A 15,739-nucleotide genomic window follows, 5' to 3' on the forward strand; every position below is an offset into this window, starting at 1 on the left:
TGTTCTTCTGTGATTCTCTGACTTGATGAGGGCCACTAGCATCCCCCAAACAGACAATGCGCTGCCTCTGTGCGCTGGCAGGGGGCCACTTCTCTTTGTGCTGACTCAGCAGCCAGGCTCCCAGGCTGTGGCACAAGTAGCATTCCTGGGGAAGAGCCTCTCCCCGTTATAAACACTCATGAAAACAATTCCTCACTGGGAAGAGAACTGAAATCTGCTGCTCAATCTTAATGAGACCACAGTTTAGCTGGCTTTTTGGTCTGATTACAGTTTTTAAGGTTCATGCCGTATCATTCAGCATAAATCAACATTAAAAAATAATTATTTTCTGTTAACAACTCACCCATGAGGTTTTTGGGTTTTTTCCCCCCTCTTTTCTTTTTTTGGTTTTAAACACTAATTTCTCATCCGTTCCAATTCTAAACTGGCTCATGTCAGAGATTTGGGCTGTTTTACATCTGAAAGAACGAGGGAAGGCAGAACTCTGACAAAGGGCAGAGAGTTCCTGATACTGCTCTGCACAGAGGTATTGAAGTTGTAACTTCATTTCAGTCACAGCAGCTACTGACAAAAAGCCATCGCTTAAAAAGCAACAGTTCCCTGGACTCACATCATTTAGCATTACATTAAGGCCAGTACTCAAGGCTGCTGGTGTTACTTTTTCATTGAAATTATGACTAATATATAATCGTTCCAGGATTTTACAATGCACAAAATCTCAAAATTTCATGACCTGCAAGTGCATTTGCACCTGCAGTTTTTGCAATGTTCGCAGGCACACATTTTGGGAAAGAAATGTTAGCTTTGAAATACCACACAGGAGCAGTTCACACACTGTCCTTAGCAGTGACACTTTCCCACATGAGTATAAAAGGAACTTGTAAGACCACATAATAAAGGGTCACTGAAATGATGAACAGTGAAAACTGAGCCAATTTAAAATACCTCCAACACTGACGTCCTTACAGGGAACTCAAATTGGGGGCTCCTAGGAGCCAAAGCATAGCCAGCCACTGCAGCCAAAATGCCTTTGTGGGCCATTCGCTGACATGCACAATTTCCAGGTGGGTTATTTTACCTGTTTTCTGGTCCTCGTCTTGCCTGTCCTGAGTTTGATGTATCTGGCTATCAATTCATTCCTACCTGAAAGATAGAAGAATTTACCATGAGGTGGGTTACCAAAAAGCCAAACCAACAAAGCCCCTGAAAGCAAGAAACAGAATTCAGAATCAAGAATTTTAAAATTACAACTATGTGTTTACTAATGCTAGAAAAATAAAACAGCACAATTGTCTGCAAAAATGTTTACCAGGAAAAATTAAGATGAAAGGCATTTAAATTTAAACTTAGACCAGCATCTGAGAATAGAAATTTATACTTTCTTTTTTTTTTTTCTTTTAAGACGGAGTTTCACTCTTGTCACCCAGGATGGAGTGCAATGGCACGATCTTGGCTCACGGCAACCTCCGCCTCCCAAGTTCAAGTGATTCTCCTGCCTCAGCCTCCTGAGTAGCTGGAATTACAGGCATGTAATCCTACGCCTGGCTAATTTTGTATTTTTAGTAGAGACGGGGTGTCTCCATGTTGGTCAGGCTGGTCTCGAACTCCCGGCCTCACGTGATCTGCCCACCTCGGCCTCCTTAAGTGCTGGGATTATAGGCGTGAGCCACCACGCCCAGCCGAAATTTATCTTTTTAAGATGTGCCTTTTTATCTGTTTGTATGCTGATACCGAAATGGGTGGTGGCTCACTCAAATAAGCAACAAATACAAACAAGGATTAGTCTGGGAATAAACCCAGTTCTCTTCTAGTCTTTGATTTTTCATATTCACGTTCATATTCCTTTTCCTTCTCATTCAAGTTTCTACTCATAGTTAACTCCAGCTAGAATCACAGTCACAAGAGAATGAATGAGCTGCTGTGGCCATGGAAGCCCTACAATGACAAGAAGCTAACCGTACGAAAGCAGACATCCCCTAAAGGTAGTCAGTGAAAAAATGACTCAATCTCCTCCAAGTTATATAACCTTCTGGGGAAAGAACGATGCCCAAAAGTATAAACAAAAACCTTTTATCCGTATCCCACAAGGAAACTGAGAAGTCTTAGATAACCTGACTTCAGAAAACCATAATATAATAGGAAAAAATATCCCCAGAAGCTAAGCAGAGAAATGTATTACTAAGATACCACGTGAAATAAAAATCACTCATCAAGACATGGGTTCTTCTGAGCAGCTCCTATTTACGACTTCAACTTGTTCTAAATACCAGGAACTGAAATTATTTCTACATACTCTATACAGTAAACGGAAAACCACCATTTCATAGCACTACTGTTGGCTGGTTTTGTATCAGCTCAGCTCCATCCTTGTGAAAAATTCCTTTGGTCAAGAACAAGTCTGAAGCCCGCTGCTGTGGACTTCACTCAAGTGCTTTACCAGCCTGAGACAATTGTGCTAAATGCTACTTCTCCTTCAAGGCCTCACTTGGATGTCACTTCCTTGGGGAAGTCTTTTCTAATTGCCCAACTAGGTTTGGTTGTCTTGCTCTACACCCCCATGGTGGCACAAACTGCACTTCTCCTTCCTAGGATGTACCCAAACTGTAACAGTATTTATAACTTTATAGCTAGTTGTAAAATTTGTGTTTGCTGCCTCACTTCTTCCCAGGTATACTGCATACTTGAAGAGGGGAAGAACTCTGTCTTCTTCCTCAAAGTACCCCTAGCACCTAGCACACCGCTGGGCACAGAGAAAAGAATGAATAAGGAAATAACACAGCCTCTGCTGAAAGGAAGTGACCATATCCCCCAGATCTTCCCTAGCAGACTAAAGAACTGGAAACACTGAAGACCAACATCAAAATGTCCTTAGGGAAATCTTGTCTGAGAATTCCAAAGACTCTCTCATCACTGCCTAGAATGTCCTATAGTCATGGCTCTGTCCACCACCTGCCAGTATTGGGACTGTGCAGGACATGGTCATCACTGGAAGGCAAAGGAATCATGAAATCTTGGGGCTAGAAAGTATCCCTGGGTCATCCATTCCCATTCCTGAAAGTCTAAGTCCTCATAAGCCTAAGTCAGCACTTCTAAAATTGAGGAAGTAGCCCATTCTATCTTAGAACATATTTACGAATAAGAAGACCCTTCTTCTTTGGGGGGTCTGCTTTAACTTTCATCCCAGATCCTTCCTGTTCCTCTTAACAAGAAGTCCAGTCCTTTATTTATATAACTGCCTTTCAGATATTACCGGCAGCTCTCAGGTCCTCCTAGAGTTGTACACAAGCTAAACCTTCCGTGTTCCTTTGTTATCTGACAAGCTTTGGACACTCCCACACACCATCCTGTGACCATCCTTTGTCTGTTTTCCTTTCAAAGCTTGAAGTCCAGAAGTGTGGCAGTGCTCCTGCTACAGCATCAGAGTGAGTTTATTACCTCTCTCATCCTAAATACTCTACCTCTGTTAATGCAGCCAAACACTGCATTAAATTTTTAAGGAGCACAATAAATTATCAATATATGCCAACTTAAACTCCTAGATCTTTTTCATATGGGTTCCTCTTTGGATAGTCCCTACCCCTGTTTCCAGTCTTTTTAATGCATAGCTGAGATTTTCAGACCTCAAAACAGAACTTTACATTTTTTCTACTCCATTTCATCCCCTTAGATTCAGTCTATCATTCCTGCCTGCAAGATCTTCTCAGATCCTGCTTCTGTGACTGAACCCTTTTACCACAGGAAAAGGACCTCTAAATTCAGTTTTGAGGATTGCTTTTCCAAGCATTGTCTTTCAAACTTTTGAGAACTACCAATATCCCCTGTAGTGTCATTGCATCTACTTCTCCATCTCTCAGATGGTTGTACAGATTTTGCAATTTGTCTCGAAGGCTTGCTGACAGCAGAGCCCAGCTAGGAGTACCTAATTACCAGAAGCCAGAGCTAAATGACAATGTCTGCAGACAAGCCAAGCATCCTCTAGCCTGGGGCCTCACTGTGCATCCTGTTCAGGGCTATTTGAGTGGCCAAGGTGAAACAGATCCACCGCTCTGTATTACATACAATTTCGTCTGAACTTTGTCCAGATGACAAAAATGTCGCCTACCCTCAAACTTGCTTATTTTCTGGGAAAACAGACAGAATAGCTTGATGGGTGTGACACAAAACCTATAGAACTAATTTTCAATTTCTTGCAGCACTTGGGGTTGAAAGAATAAAATCAATATCCAAGACAGCCCTATTTGACTCTGTACCACAGCCTATACAAATGGCACCCCTTAAAGTTAAACAGTGTCAACTCATACTTTGACTGAAGTACAATCATATACCACATAATGACATTTTGGTCAACAATGAGCTGCATACATGATGGTGGTCCTATAAAATTATAACGGCATGTTTGTACTGTATCTTTTCTATGTTGAGATACTCAAATACTTACCACTGTGTTACAATGGCCTACAGTATTCAGTACGGTAACACCACACAGGTTTGCAGCCTAGGTGTATAGTTGGCTATTCCATCTAGGTTTACGTAAGCACACTTGATGATTTTCTAACAATGACTAAAATCACCTGATGATGTATTTCTCAGAACGTATCCTGTTGTTCAGTGACTTCTAAAAATTATGACTTCAACAGGTCCTTACTGAGTACTGTGGCCTGGGCATTATGCTGCAGTCATTATTTCATTAAAAGCTCGTCTTAACTCTCATGTCCTTGCTTTTCAAAAACCCATGTTCTTTCTTTCATCTATATTTCAAGCCATGAATAGTAATTATTTCTTTTAAATATTAGAACTACCTGCTTTAAATTATAAAATCTTCCCTGAAACAAGTCTTAGAAACCTAATAAATTCTCTTAAATGCACTAAAATATTGCTTATAAAACTAGTACAATTTCAACCTTCCCCCAAATCAAATGTCTAAATCAGCTAATTCATTGTACATTTTAATTTTGAAATACAGGCTGATCTGTTACCTAGGCCAAATTATTTTTTTTAATTACTTGAAATATCAAATATACATAAATCCTTTAAATCAAAAACATTAACACTATGGCTTTAATTCTATTAACATTTTCTATGTTTAATTCTAAATGTTTCCAGAATTAAACTATACTTACCCATTTAAGGAAGTATGCCATTCCAAACAATTCTGGAAGATCTTTTTGGCTGTTTGGGATTGTATATGCATGGTTGATATCAACTAGGTTCTGAAGAGAGTCTTGTCAGTGGCCCTGACACGACATCCTAAGCCCTACCTATATTTCCTTCTTTTTTTATTTTTTTGAGACAGGGTCTCACTTTATCACCCAGGCTGGAGTGCAGTGGCACGAACTCAGCTCACTGCAGCCTCAACCTCTCAGGTTCAAGCGATCCTCCTGCCTTAGCTCCCCAAGTAGCATGGGACTGTGGTAGCTCATGGGACTACAGGCTTGCTCCACCACACCAGACCAACTTTTGTATTTTTTTGTAGAGACAGGATTTCATTATGTTGCCCAGGCTGGTCTCGAACTCCTAAACTCAAGCGATCCGCCCACCCTGGCCTCCCAAAGTGCTAAAATTATAAGCATGAGCCACTGCACTGGCCCCTATGTATATTTCTACAGCCCTGCCCTCCAAAGGGGTGAGCTTACAGATTCCACAGCCCTGGATTTTAATCATGTTACTAAGATGCAGCATTTCCTAAGGGCCAGAAGATAAGCAGCACCATCACTGATGTAACTGAAAGTGGTTCTCCAAGCTACACAGCATAGTCCTGTTGCAGCCATGATCTTCACACACACACATACACACACACACACACACACACACACATACAGAGTGGTGCTTGATTCAGTAAACCTGATGCTACAAAAATGACTCTCAATAAAGTTAACTTTAATTATTATTTTCCTAAAACAATCCTGCAGTCACCTGGGGACCGTCTTCCTTTGTGCCTTACACCACACCTCTCTAATGTGTCAGAGAGAGATATAAAGCTTCTCTGTAACACAAAAATTCCTTTAGAAATGCACAATATGTCACCTCTTTAAGCCTCAGATGCTGTAGTTGTAGCTGCCCTTGTTTTTCCCACTGGCTGCACATAAGCAGCAAGGACAAACACAGCCTGACCTGTCACTTTTACACTGTGATCCTCTCCAGGCACTGTAATCTAGTTTTTATTTCATTTTATTTTATTTTTCCCTAAATAATATAACACAGTTCGAAGTGAGCCCATCACTGGCTTCTCTTGCATCTTGGATTGCCATGGAAATTCTTGCTAAAGGGGCAATACAGAGAGAGATCCCAGCAGAAAGGCATGGAGTTTGCACTGTGCTTGCCTTACCAGATAGAAGACTGGTTAACGTTGTTGTGGGCTGTATATATAATGGGATGTGGCCTCAAGGTCATGTTTGAGGCACAGCAAATGAAGGTCTGTGGCTAGAAATTGTAGCCCAGAGACACTCAAGCTTTAACAGTGTAAGAGCCACTTTGTAATTGAATGGAGTCAGGGAGCCACCAAGAAAGAAGCAACAAATGCAATGCTCCTCTTCCCGGGCCACGGCCAGTCCTAAGGCAAACTCACACCCATGCAGGACTGGACTGCCCTGGGCCTAGGAAGGAGCTCTAGCTTGGCTTCTCTAAGGAAACATCTGCTGGCCCTTTCTCTTCACCGGGAGGGATGTGTGAGGGTTCTCCACCCCCTTCTTCCATATTAACAATGAAAATCAGAAAGAAAACTTATTTCCCTTGAATGCTAGACCAAAGCTACATCAAACAAGGGTCTTCCACATATCCCCCACCCCACAAACCCTAACTCAGTCCAGTAGTACTACTAGATTATCGAATGTTTCCTGTGAACACCTTGAACTTTGTACATGGGTGCACAACTGCTGTCATGGCCTGTACTGTCCTTGCCCATTTCTGCATGTCTGGTTTCTGCCTATCTTCCCAAGGCCTCATCCTTCATGAGCCTTCCAGCTGGTGGAGGCCTCCCCTTTCCCTACACATTCAAAGCCTTTAACCTGGGCTTCTTTGCTGGTAACGCGTATCTTTTTCTGCCCTATGTGATATCATTTCAGCACGTGTCATGATTGTAATCAGGTCATAAAGTCCTTGGCAACAAGAACCAATGACAGGAATCTCTTCTCTGCTTCCCTTTCCCAGGTGGCTCAACATTTACGGATCGAGTCATTCTTCAGGTCAGAAAAGAGGCTCCTACATCCCTGTAGTCCCAGTTTGGCACCAGATCATCAACGTAAAGTTAAAAAAAAAAAAAAAGAAAAAGATAACCCAGTGGAAAGAAGCAAAGAACAATGTCTTCCACAGGGGACCCACGCCGGCATCAGCACAAAGCATGGGGAGAGTGCTTTCCAAAGAAACTTCTCAGGCAAGATTCTACAAGACAGTGTTAAACTGCCTTCTAGTCATATGCCCCCACCACTCCTTTCTTTTTTTTTTTTTTTTTTAATAAGGTCTAGCTCTGCTGCCCAGGCTAGAGTGCAGTGGCATGATCATGGCTCACTATAGCCTTGACCCCCCGGGCTCAAGTGATCCTCCCACCTCAGCCTCCCAAGTAGCTGGGACCACAGGCAGGTACACCATGCCTGGCTAATTCTTAAATTGTTTTTGTAGAGACAGAGGTCTCACTATGTTGCCCAGGCTAGTCTCAAACTCCTGGTCTCAAGTGATCCTCCTCCTGCCTTGGCCTTCCACAGTGCTGGGATTACAGTTGTGAACCACTGTGCCCAGCCCATGGAGTCCATTTTTATCAGCTGGGGTTCATCAAAAGGAAAAAAATATTTTAGGATATGAAAGCCAATACTTGGCCAGGCGCGGTGGCTCATGCCTGGAATCTCAGCACTTTGGGAGGCCAAGATGGGCAGATCACGAGGTCAAGAGATCAAGACCAGCCTGGCCAACATGGTAAAACCCCGTCTTTACTAAAAATACAAAAATTAGCTGGGCATGGTGGCACATGTCTGTAATCCCAGCTACTTGGGAGGCTGAGGCAGGAGAGTTGCTTGAACTAGGGAGTCAGAGGTCGCAGTGAGCTGAGATCACGCCACAGCACTCTAGCCTGGTGACAGAGCGAGACTCTGTCTTAAAAAAAACAAAAGAAACAAAGAAAAAGAAAGCCAACAACCAAAAAGTATAGATGAAGGGGACACTGAGGGAACCACATGTCACTGTCTTGGGAGAGGTCCACAGAATGGGGGTGTTTTATCTCCCCATCCATCCTCCTGAAGATCTAGGAGGTATGTATCTGTGGATACTGCCAGAGGAAGCAGTAAAGAACATTTATTAACCTGTGAGGAGCTACTAATTAACCATTTCTTCTACACTGATGCCATAGCAACTTGTCCCAGCAACAGTAGAAAAGAAAGGAGGCCTACAGAAGCTGGCCAGTCATCCACTGGTCACACATGGACTGTGTGTGAATGGAACACAAACAACATGCTAAAATTATGGGGGTAAGAAGATGCCATCTCAAACTGGGTGCAGTGGCTCACACCTGTAATCCCAGCACTTTGGGAGGCTGATGCAGGAGGATAACTTGAGCCCAGGAGTTTGAGACCAGCCTGGCTGAGAGTGAAACCCTATCTCTTTAAAAAAAAAAAAAAAAAATCAGCCAGGCATGGTGGCATCTGCCTATGGTCCCAGGTACTCAGGAGACTAAAGCAGGAGGATCGCTTGAACCTAGGGGTTCAAGCATGCAGTGCGCCAAGATCACACCACTGTACTCCAGTCTGGACAACAGAGTGAGACCCTGTCTAAAAAAAGAAAGAAAAAGAAAATATGCCATCTCTGCCTTGGAGGTGCTTATGTCTTGTTTGGAAGAACTCTAACCCATGAGAACTGGTCAGATCACCCTAACATGCGCTCTCACAGGACCCTACGCCTCTCGCTCACAGCATGCAGTACAGCTACTGTGTTCCATTTATCTGAATGACTACCAGATGAACATGTGCCCATCCCTCTACTACCAGACAGAGAAGTCTACAGGAGCCCAGAGCACAAACTGGGTTTTGCTCATCACTGTGCACCCAGTGCTGAGAACATGGCAGGTCCTCAGTGGGTACATTCTGATGGAGTAAATGACGGAGTGAGAGGGACGGAGAGCCAGGGAGGGAGAAGGGGCACAGGCTAAGATTAGGTGTAAGGACAGGCTCATGAAAAACAGCCTCTGAACCAGTCTCACAGCATGTCCAATGAGGAAGTTCAGACAGCAAGGTCTCAGTTAATCCCCAATATAAATCATTGACCAGAAATCAGCACCAATGTGGAAAATCACCAGAAATGGCCAGGCCGCCCATTCAGGATTGCCAGGGGCTGGTACTACTTGTTCCCAAACTAGAAGTTCACCAAAGGACTGACGGCCCTCAGGTGGTAAACAATAGCAATCCCTGGAGAAAATATGTGTCTGCATTCACCCAGGGGCTTATGAAAAACAGCTTTCAGAGAAAGAACATGCAGAGAAAGGCTGTGTTAACTCCTGGTTACTCAGAACTTCTATCTCATATCCCTGCAAGTGTCTGGCGATAACTCAAGTCCCACCTTCTCAGGAGTTTGTATCAGTCAACAGCAGCTGATAACATTATCACGTGCTGACTCCATAGAACTCCTGCATCTTAGAGGAACTGCTTACAAACTACACATTTGCATTGGGTTACAAGAGTCTGAAAGAGATGAGCAAGTAAAAATGTCTAAGGCTGTGTAGTGAATACAACACTGCTATGTTAGATAGAAGTTATTTCTGTTGTAACTATTTCTAGATGAAACATAAATATGAATGAAGTTTTCTTAGTGGCTCACTCTCTACGAGGCAATAAAGATACACCACATAATCACTTTCTTAATCCTCTAATGAATAGTTTGACTAGCCTTGATACTGTAACTATGCCTCTGATCATTTTTCTTTTCTTTTTTTTTTTTAGACGGAGTCTCGCTCTGTGGCGCAGGCTGGAGTGCAGTGGCAAGATCTTGGCTCACGGCAAGCTCCGCCTCCCGGGCTCACACCATTCTCCTGCCTCAGTCTCTGGAGCAGCTGGGACTACAGGGGCCCGCCAACACGCCCAGCTAATTTTTTTTGTATTTTTAGTAGAGACGGGGTTTCACCGTGTTCGCCAGGATGGTCTCGATCTCCTGACCTCGTGATCTGCCTGCCTCGGCCTCCCAAAGTGCTAGGATTACAGGTGTGAGCCATTGCGCCCAACCAATCATTTTTCTTTCTAATCCATCCTCTACACAGCTACCTAAAACACCGCTCTCAGTTATAAGAACTTCCATGGCTCCTACTGCCCACATCTAAAGGAATAAACTGCTTTAGTATGATGTTCAGTATTGTCCCCACCATCTGGCCCCTAACTATTTTTCATGACACACCACCACCACCTTAATTCATTTTACCACCATTAAAATACATACCAAGCTTCCAGTTCCCTGAATCCATCCTGCCATGCTAAGGTATTATAGCTGCGATACCCCTTAAGACCACCAAGGAAAATCTTTCCAGGTCTAGCTCAGATGTCTCCTCCACGAAATCTCACCTGACACGTGCCTGAAACATGTGCTAGACGTGAAGTGTATGGAGAGGGGTAAGCCAGGCAGCCAGGTGCCCAGAGCTCACTTTACCAGACCAGTGACTGGGAAACACCGTAATATTATAAAGTGACACAAAATGTGCTATGAGTTAAAAACAAATCACTTAGTATATGAGGGGAATGATGGCTTGACTCTTAACTAGGCAAGCAGCATGAGATTCACCATTCTTTCCTGGTCTCATAGTTCCTTGCTTCATGTGTCAGGGCACCGCCCACAATCAGACTCTGCTGAGTTCCCTGTGTAACAGACTACAAGCTTCTTCAAGGTACAGTCCATGTCTTCTACATCTTGGTATCCCATACACTTAAAGTGTAGATGAGATTTAATGGAGGACAGGCATGGTGGCTCACGCCTGTAATCAATCCCAGCACCTTGGGAGGCCAAGGCGGGCGGGTCATTTGAGGCCAGGAGTTCGAGACCAGCCTGGCCAACATGGTGAAACCCCATCTCTATTAAAAATACAAAAATTCATTGGACATGTGGCACACACCTGTAATCCCAGCTACTAGGGAGGCTGAGGCAGGAAAACTGCTTGAACCAAGGGGGCAAAGGTTGCAGTGAGCCAAGATTGCGCCACTGCACTCCAGCCTGGGCAATAGAGTGAGACTCTGTCTTAAAAAAAAAACAAAGAAAGAAAGAAAAAAGATGATATTTAATGGAACCTGAACTTGCTGCCCCCAACTGTGACCTAAATAGACTGCTACCCACAGGCTCTCAGGGGCCCAACATTTCCTGCCACTCATTTTGCAGGCATTTACCTTTTCTTTCACCTCCACATCTAGTTATGTTGCCTTCCTATACCAACAGGTCCTCAATCCACTACAAGCAAAACACAAACTCCTTAGCCTGGTACCTAAAGCTAAGAGCTCACACCTGTATAGGGCTCCTCTATTCTAGTATGTGGATCTTCACAGAGTTCCCAGACCACTGTCATTCTTTTCCAAAGATACCTCCATGCCTTTGTGGAACCACCTATCCTTACATGTTCTTTCTCTTCTCTTTTGCCTGCAAACTCCTATTCGTCCCCGTAAGCCCCACCTGGAACACTTTCTCCCCGATGTCTGCTGGGAGCCATCCAAACTGAGTTAGTCATTTCCTGCTTTGTAACCTCAAGTACTGAGCATGCACCCCTGCTACTGCTGCACTGCCATTACTTATCTACAGACTATTCACCCACCTCCTAGGATAGTGACTGCTCCATGGTAAAGCACCTGTCTGGTTCTCTGTGACCCCAGATCTGGTAGCTATTAAGTACGTGCTCAATACATAGTTTTTTTGTTTTGTTTTTTTCCTTTTTATGGAGATGGAGTCTTGCTCTGTCACCCAGTCTCGAGTGCAGTGGCACAATCTCGGCTCACTGCAACCTCTGCCTCCTAGGTTCAAGTGATTCTCCTGCCTCAGCCTCCCAAGCAGCTGGAACTATAGTTGCCCGCCACCATGCCTGGTTAACTTTTTGTATTTTTAGTAGAGATGGGGTTTCACCATGTTGGTCAGGCTGTTCTCAAACTCCTGACCTCAGGTAATCTGCCTGCCTCAGCCTCCCAAAGTGCTGCGATTACAGGCATGAGCTACCGTGCCCGGCCATTTTTTTTCTTTTTAAAATAAATTTTATTGCATATATTTGAAGTTTACAAAATGATATTATGAAATACATATAGATAATAAAATGGCTACTATAGTGAAGCAGATTAACATAGCTATCATTGCATAGTTATTTTTTGTGTGTGACAAGAATAGCTAAAATCCTCCTAAAAGTGCCTAGTATAATTCTACTAACTATAGTCCTTATGTTGTATATTAGATCTTTAGACTTGGTCATTCCACATATCTGCTACTTTGTATCTTTTGACCTACATATCCATTTCCTCTCTCCTCTTCTGGTTCTTAGTATCCTCGTTGTTGTCTTTCCTCTACTCTGTATATATATGACTTTTTTTAAAGATTCCACATATAAGTGAGATCATGAAATACTTTTTCTTTCCGTGTCTTGCTCAATAAATGGTTTTAATAAATGAATGAATGAGCTCACCTCTTTTGCATAAAGAAAATCCGAAGAAAAGATCTAGAAAAAGATTATGAAAATTAGACAGCACTGCCAGTATCACCTGAAATGTGTAAATCCTTTTAAAGTTGCAACTATTTCCGTGAGAAGTGGCACAATTTTCCAGACCTTTGTTCTGGTCTCTTATGGCCAACGCATGCTCATTGCTTCTTCATGCTCTACACCCATGCCCCTGCCACTTCCCCAAGCCACAGTCATAGGGACCTGGTCCAAAAAAAAGCTAATCTTAACATTAACCCAAGAAAGTCTTGTTAATGAAAAACTTTGCTAAGAGCCTCTATTTATTAATTATTTGGCCTTAGAGAAGTGTGAAATCCACACATTTGAAGTGCTAAACACTGCTAGTCTCTAATGAAGAATCTTTAATGATACAATGCTGCCGATTTCTGGTTCTTTGACTCAGAGGTATGACTGTCTAGATTTTTCTGAGGAAAATGGACTTATGATTTGTGTGAACTTGGGAAACTTGCTCAACTCCTCTAGACCTCTATTTCCTTACCTGTAAAACGGAAATAATAGCTCCTACTCTGGAGGGCTGCTATATGCGTTAGTAACAGAAAATGGGACGCCTCCGGCACCTTCAGGGGCTCTAAAATGGTCCTTTAACTATTTTCCAGACAGAGTTTCGCTCTTGTTGCCCAGGCTGGAGTGCAAAGGCACGATCTCGGCTCACTGCAGCCTCCGCCTCCTGGGTTCAAGCTGTTCTCCTGCCTCAGCCTCCTAAGTAGCTGGGATTACAGGCATGAGCCTCCACCCAGCTAATCTTTTGTTATTTAGTAGAGACAGGGTTTCACCATGTTGGTCATGCTGGTCTCGAACTCCTGACCTCAGGTGATACACACACCTTGGCTTCCCAAAGTGCTGGGATTATAGGCCTGTGTCACCGCACCTGGCCCAGTTCTTTAACTGTAATGTAATGTCACTGCACCGGGCTTATATGTCTTCATTGCTTGAACTGATATATAAGGTCCTAAAAGGGGTTAAAAAAAAAGGCTTCCTGTTCAGGACACCATACTACATGGCATCTGGTATAAACCCATGATGCTTCTATTGTTATAATGTTGTTGAAATTGAACATCTTTTCCAATCTTTACATCCTCTTCAATTTTCAAACTGTTATGGTCCTAAAAATTGTTCCCAAGTAAACAGAGCATTTATTGTGATATCTTAACATCAAGAGGGCACTATGCAAGCTACATGCTTGCTACAGTCATCTTTTAATTTGAAATAGATTCTTCAGTGAATAAATAGCAGGAATGAGGTTTTTGCCAGAGGGTAAGTATAGCCAAAATTCTTAAAATTTGTGACAGACTGTAAATTAAAGCCTATGAATAGGTTGGAGGCATTGCATTAAACAGCATGTCCCTCACTGGACGTCCAGTATTCAGTTCTTGTTGTAAAAACATAACTATCACCAGAAGAACTGTATCAACTTCCAAAGCTGCTATAACAATAGCTACACAAAGGTAAGTCATGCAACCATTAAGTCAAAATGGCATGCTCAGGGACGACTTGCTGCTTAGAAAACATGCTGAAGATACTCCTTTTAAATGTCTAGACACTCAGTAATCTAATAATAATATGGAAAGTATGATGAGAAGAAATGACATTTTTAAAATGCCCTCAATCTGAAGAAATTGAAATTTGAGGAATAAGCTAAATGAAACACTAGTGCAGGGTTTAGAGATGCTGCAAGGCTATAGAAAGTTGGGCAAAAGCAGGGCATGGTGGCTCACACCTGTAATTCCAGCACTTTTGGAAGGTCAAGGCAGGGGGATCACTTGAGGTCAGGAGTTCGAGACCAGCCTGGCCAACATGGCGAAATCCCATCTCTACTAAAAACACAAAAAATTAGCTGGGCCTGGTGGCATGCGCTTGTAATCTCAGCTAGTCAGGAGGCTGAGGCAGGAGAATCGCTTGAACCCAAGAGGCGGAGATTGCAGTGAGCCCAGAGAGCGCCACTGCACTCCAGCCTGGGCAACAGAGCGAGATTCCATCTCAAAATAAAAAGAAAGAAAAAAAAAAAAACAAAGTTGGGCAATTACATGCACTGCATATCTACTATGCATAACTATGCAAAGCACTGTGGGTTTTTTTTTTTGTTGTTTTTTGAGGCGGGGTCTCACTGTGTTGCCCAGGCTGCAGTACAGTAGTGCGAGCATGACTCAGTGCCACGTAGACCTCCTGGTTTCAAGCAGTTCTCCCACCTCAGTCTCCCGGGTAGCTAGGACTACAGACGTGTGCCACTATACGCAGCTAATTTTTTATTATTATTATTATTATTTGTAGAGATGGGGGGGTCTCACTGTGTTGTCCATACTGGTTTTGAACTACTAGCCTCAAGCAATCCTCCTGCTTCAGCCTCACAAAGTACTGGGATTACAGGCATAAGCCACTGCACCCGGCCAAAGCACTGTGCTTATATACCACAAATTTAATCTTCACATCCACCTAATTCTACCTAGCTCAGCATTTTATACATGCTGAAAAACTGCAGTTCAAAGAAGTTAAGAAACTTGCCCAAGTTCCCAAACTAGTTAAGCAGTACAGTCGGGATTTGAATCCAGCTTTGTCTTCCAAGTTCCTTATTCCTTAACATTACACCAACTGTTAAGCGTTTAATGAGAACAAAATCTTAGATGGGGGCAGAATTCAGCCATGAAATGGACTGAATTGTACACACATCACTTTAAAGTTCTCTAATTTCTCATCCACAATACAGAATAAGGCCTTAACTCTAAGCATCCAAGACCTATATAATCTGGCCCCAAGGCACTCCCCTCTCCCATTCAATAAAATTCATAGAATATTTTCTATATAAAAGGAATTGTGCTAGGCTCTAGAAGAGAAACACGCTGGAATAATACACACTCTCTGCCCTCAGGGAGTTTATGGTCTAGAAAGAGAAAGGAGGCTAGAAGCCAAACAATGGTAATCAAAGACAGAACGATTACATGGATAGGAGATGTACTGAGGAAGGGCCTGAGACAGGTGCCCAGAGATGTTTCCTCCTAGGGCTGCCATGCTCTGGGTCATTGTCCCCACTGCCCTAGCCACATCTGACCTATCTCAAAACTAGCAGCAGCCAGAGGT

General features: G+C 43.1%; 1 protein-coding gene across 11 annotated transcripts in view; it reads right to left on the reverse strand.

Moving 5' to 3' along the window:
• Positions 1 to 15,739, reverse strand: part of LOC105486900 (TEA domain transcription factor 1) — a 271,293-nt gene that overhangs the window by 81,423 nt on the left and 174,131 nt on the right. For all 11 annotated transcript variants that reach the window (XM_011750012.2, XM_071075087.1, XM_011750016.3 and 8 more), the window contains one exon: positions 1,079 to 1,143. In XM_011750012.2, coding sequence (XP_011748314.1) covers positions 1,079 to 1,143 — 65 coding nt within the window. The remainder of the gene's footprint in view (positions 1 to 1,078; positions 1,144 to 15,739) is intronic.

The sequence above is a fragment of the Macaca nemestrina genome, chromosome 12, assembly GCF_043159975.1.
Source record: "Macaca nemestrina isolate mMacNem1 chromosome 12, mMacNem.hap1, whole genome shotgun sequence".
NCBI lineage: Eukaryota > Metazoa > Chordata > Mammalia > Primates > Cercopithecidae > Macaca > Macaca nemestrina.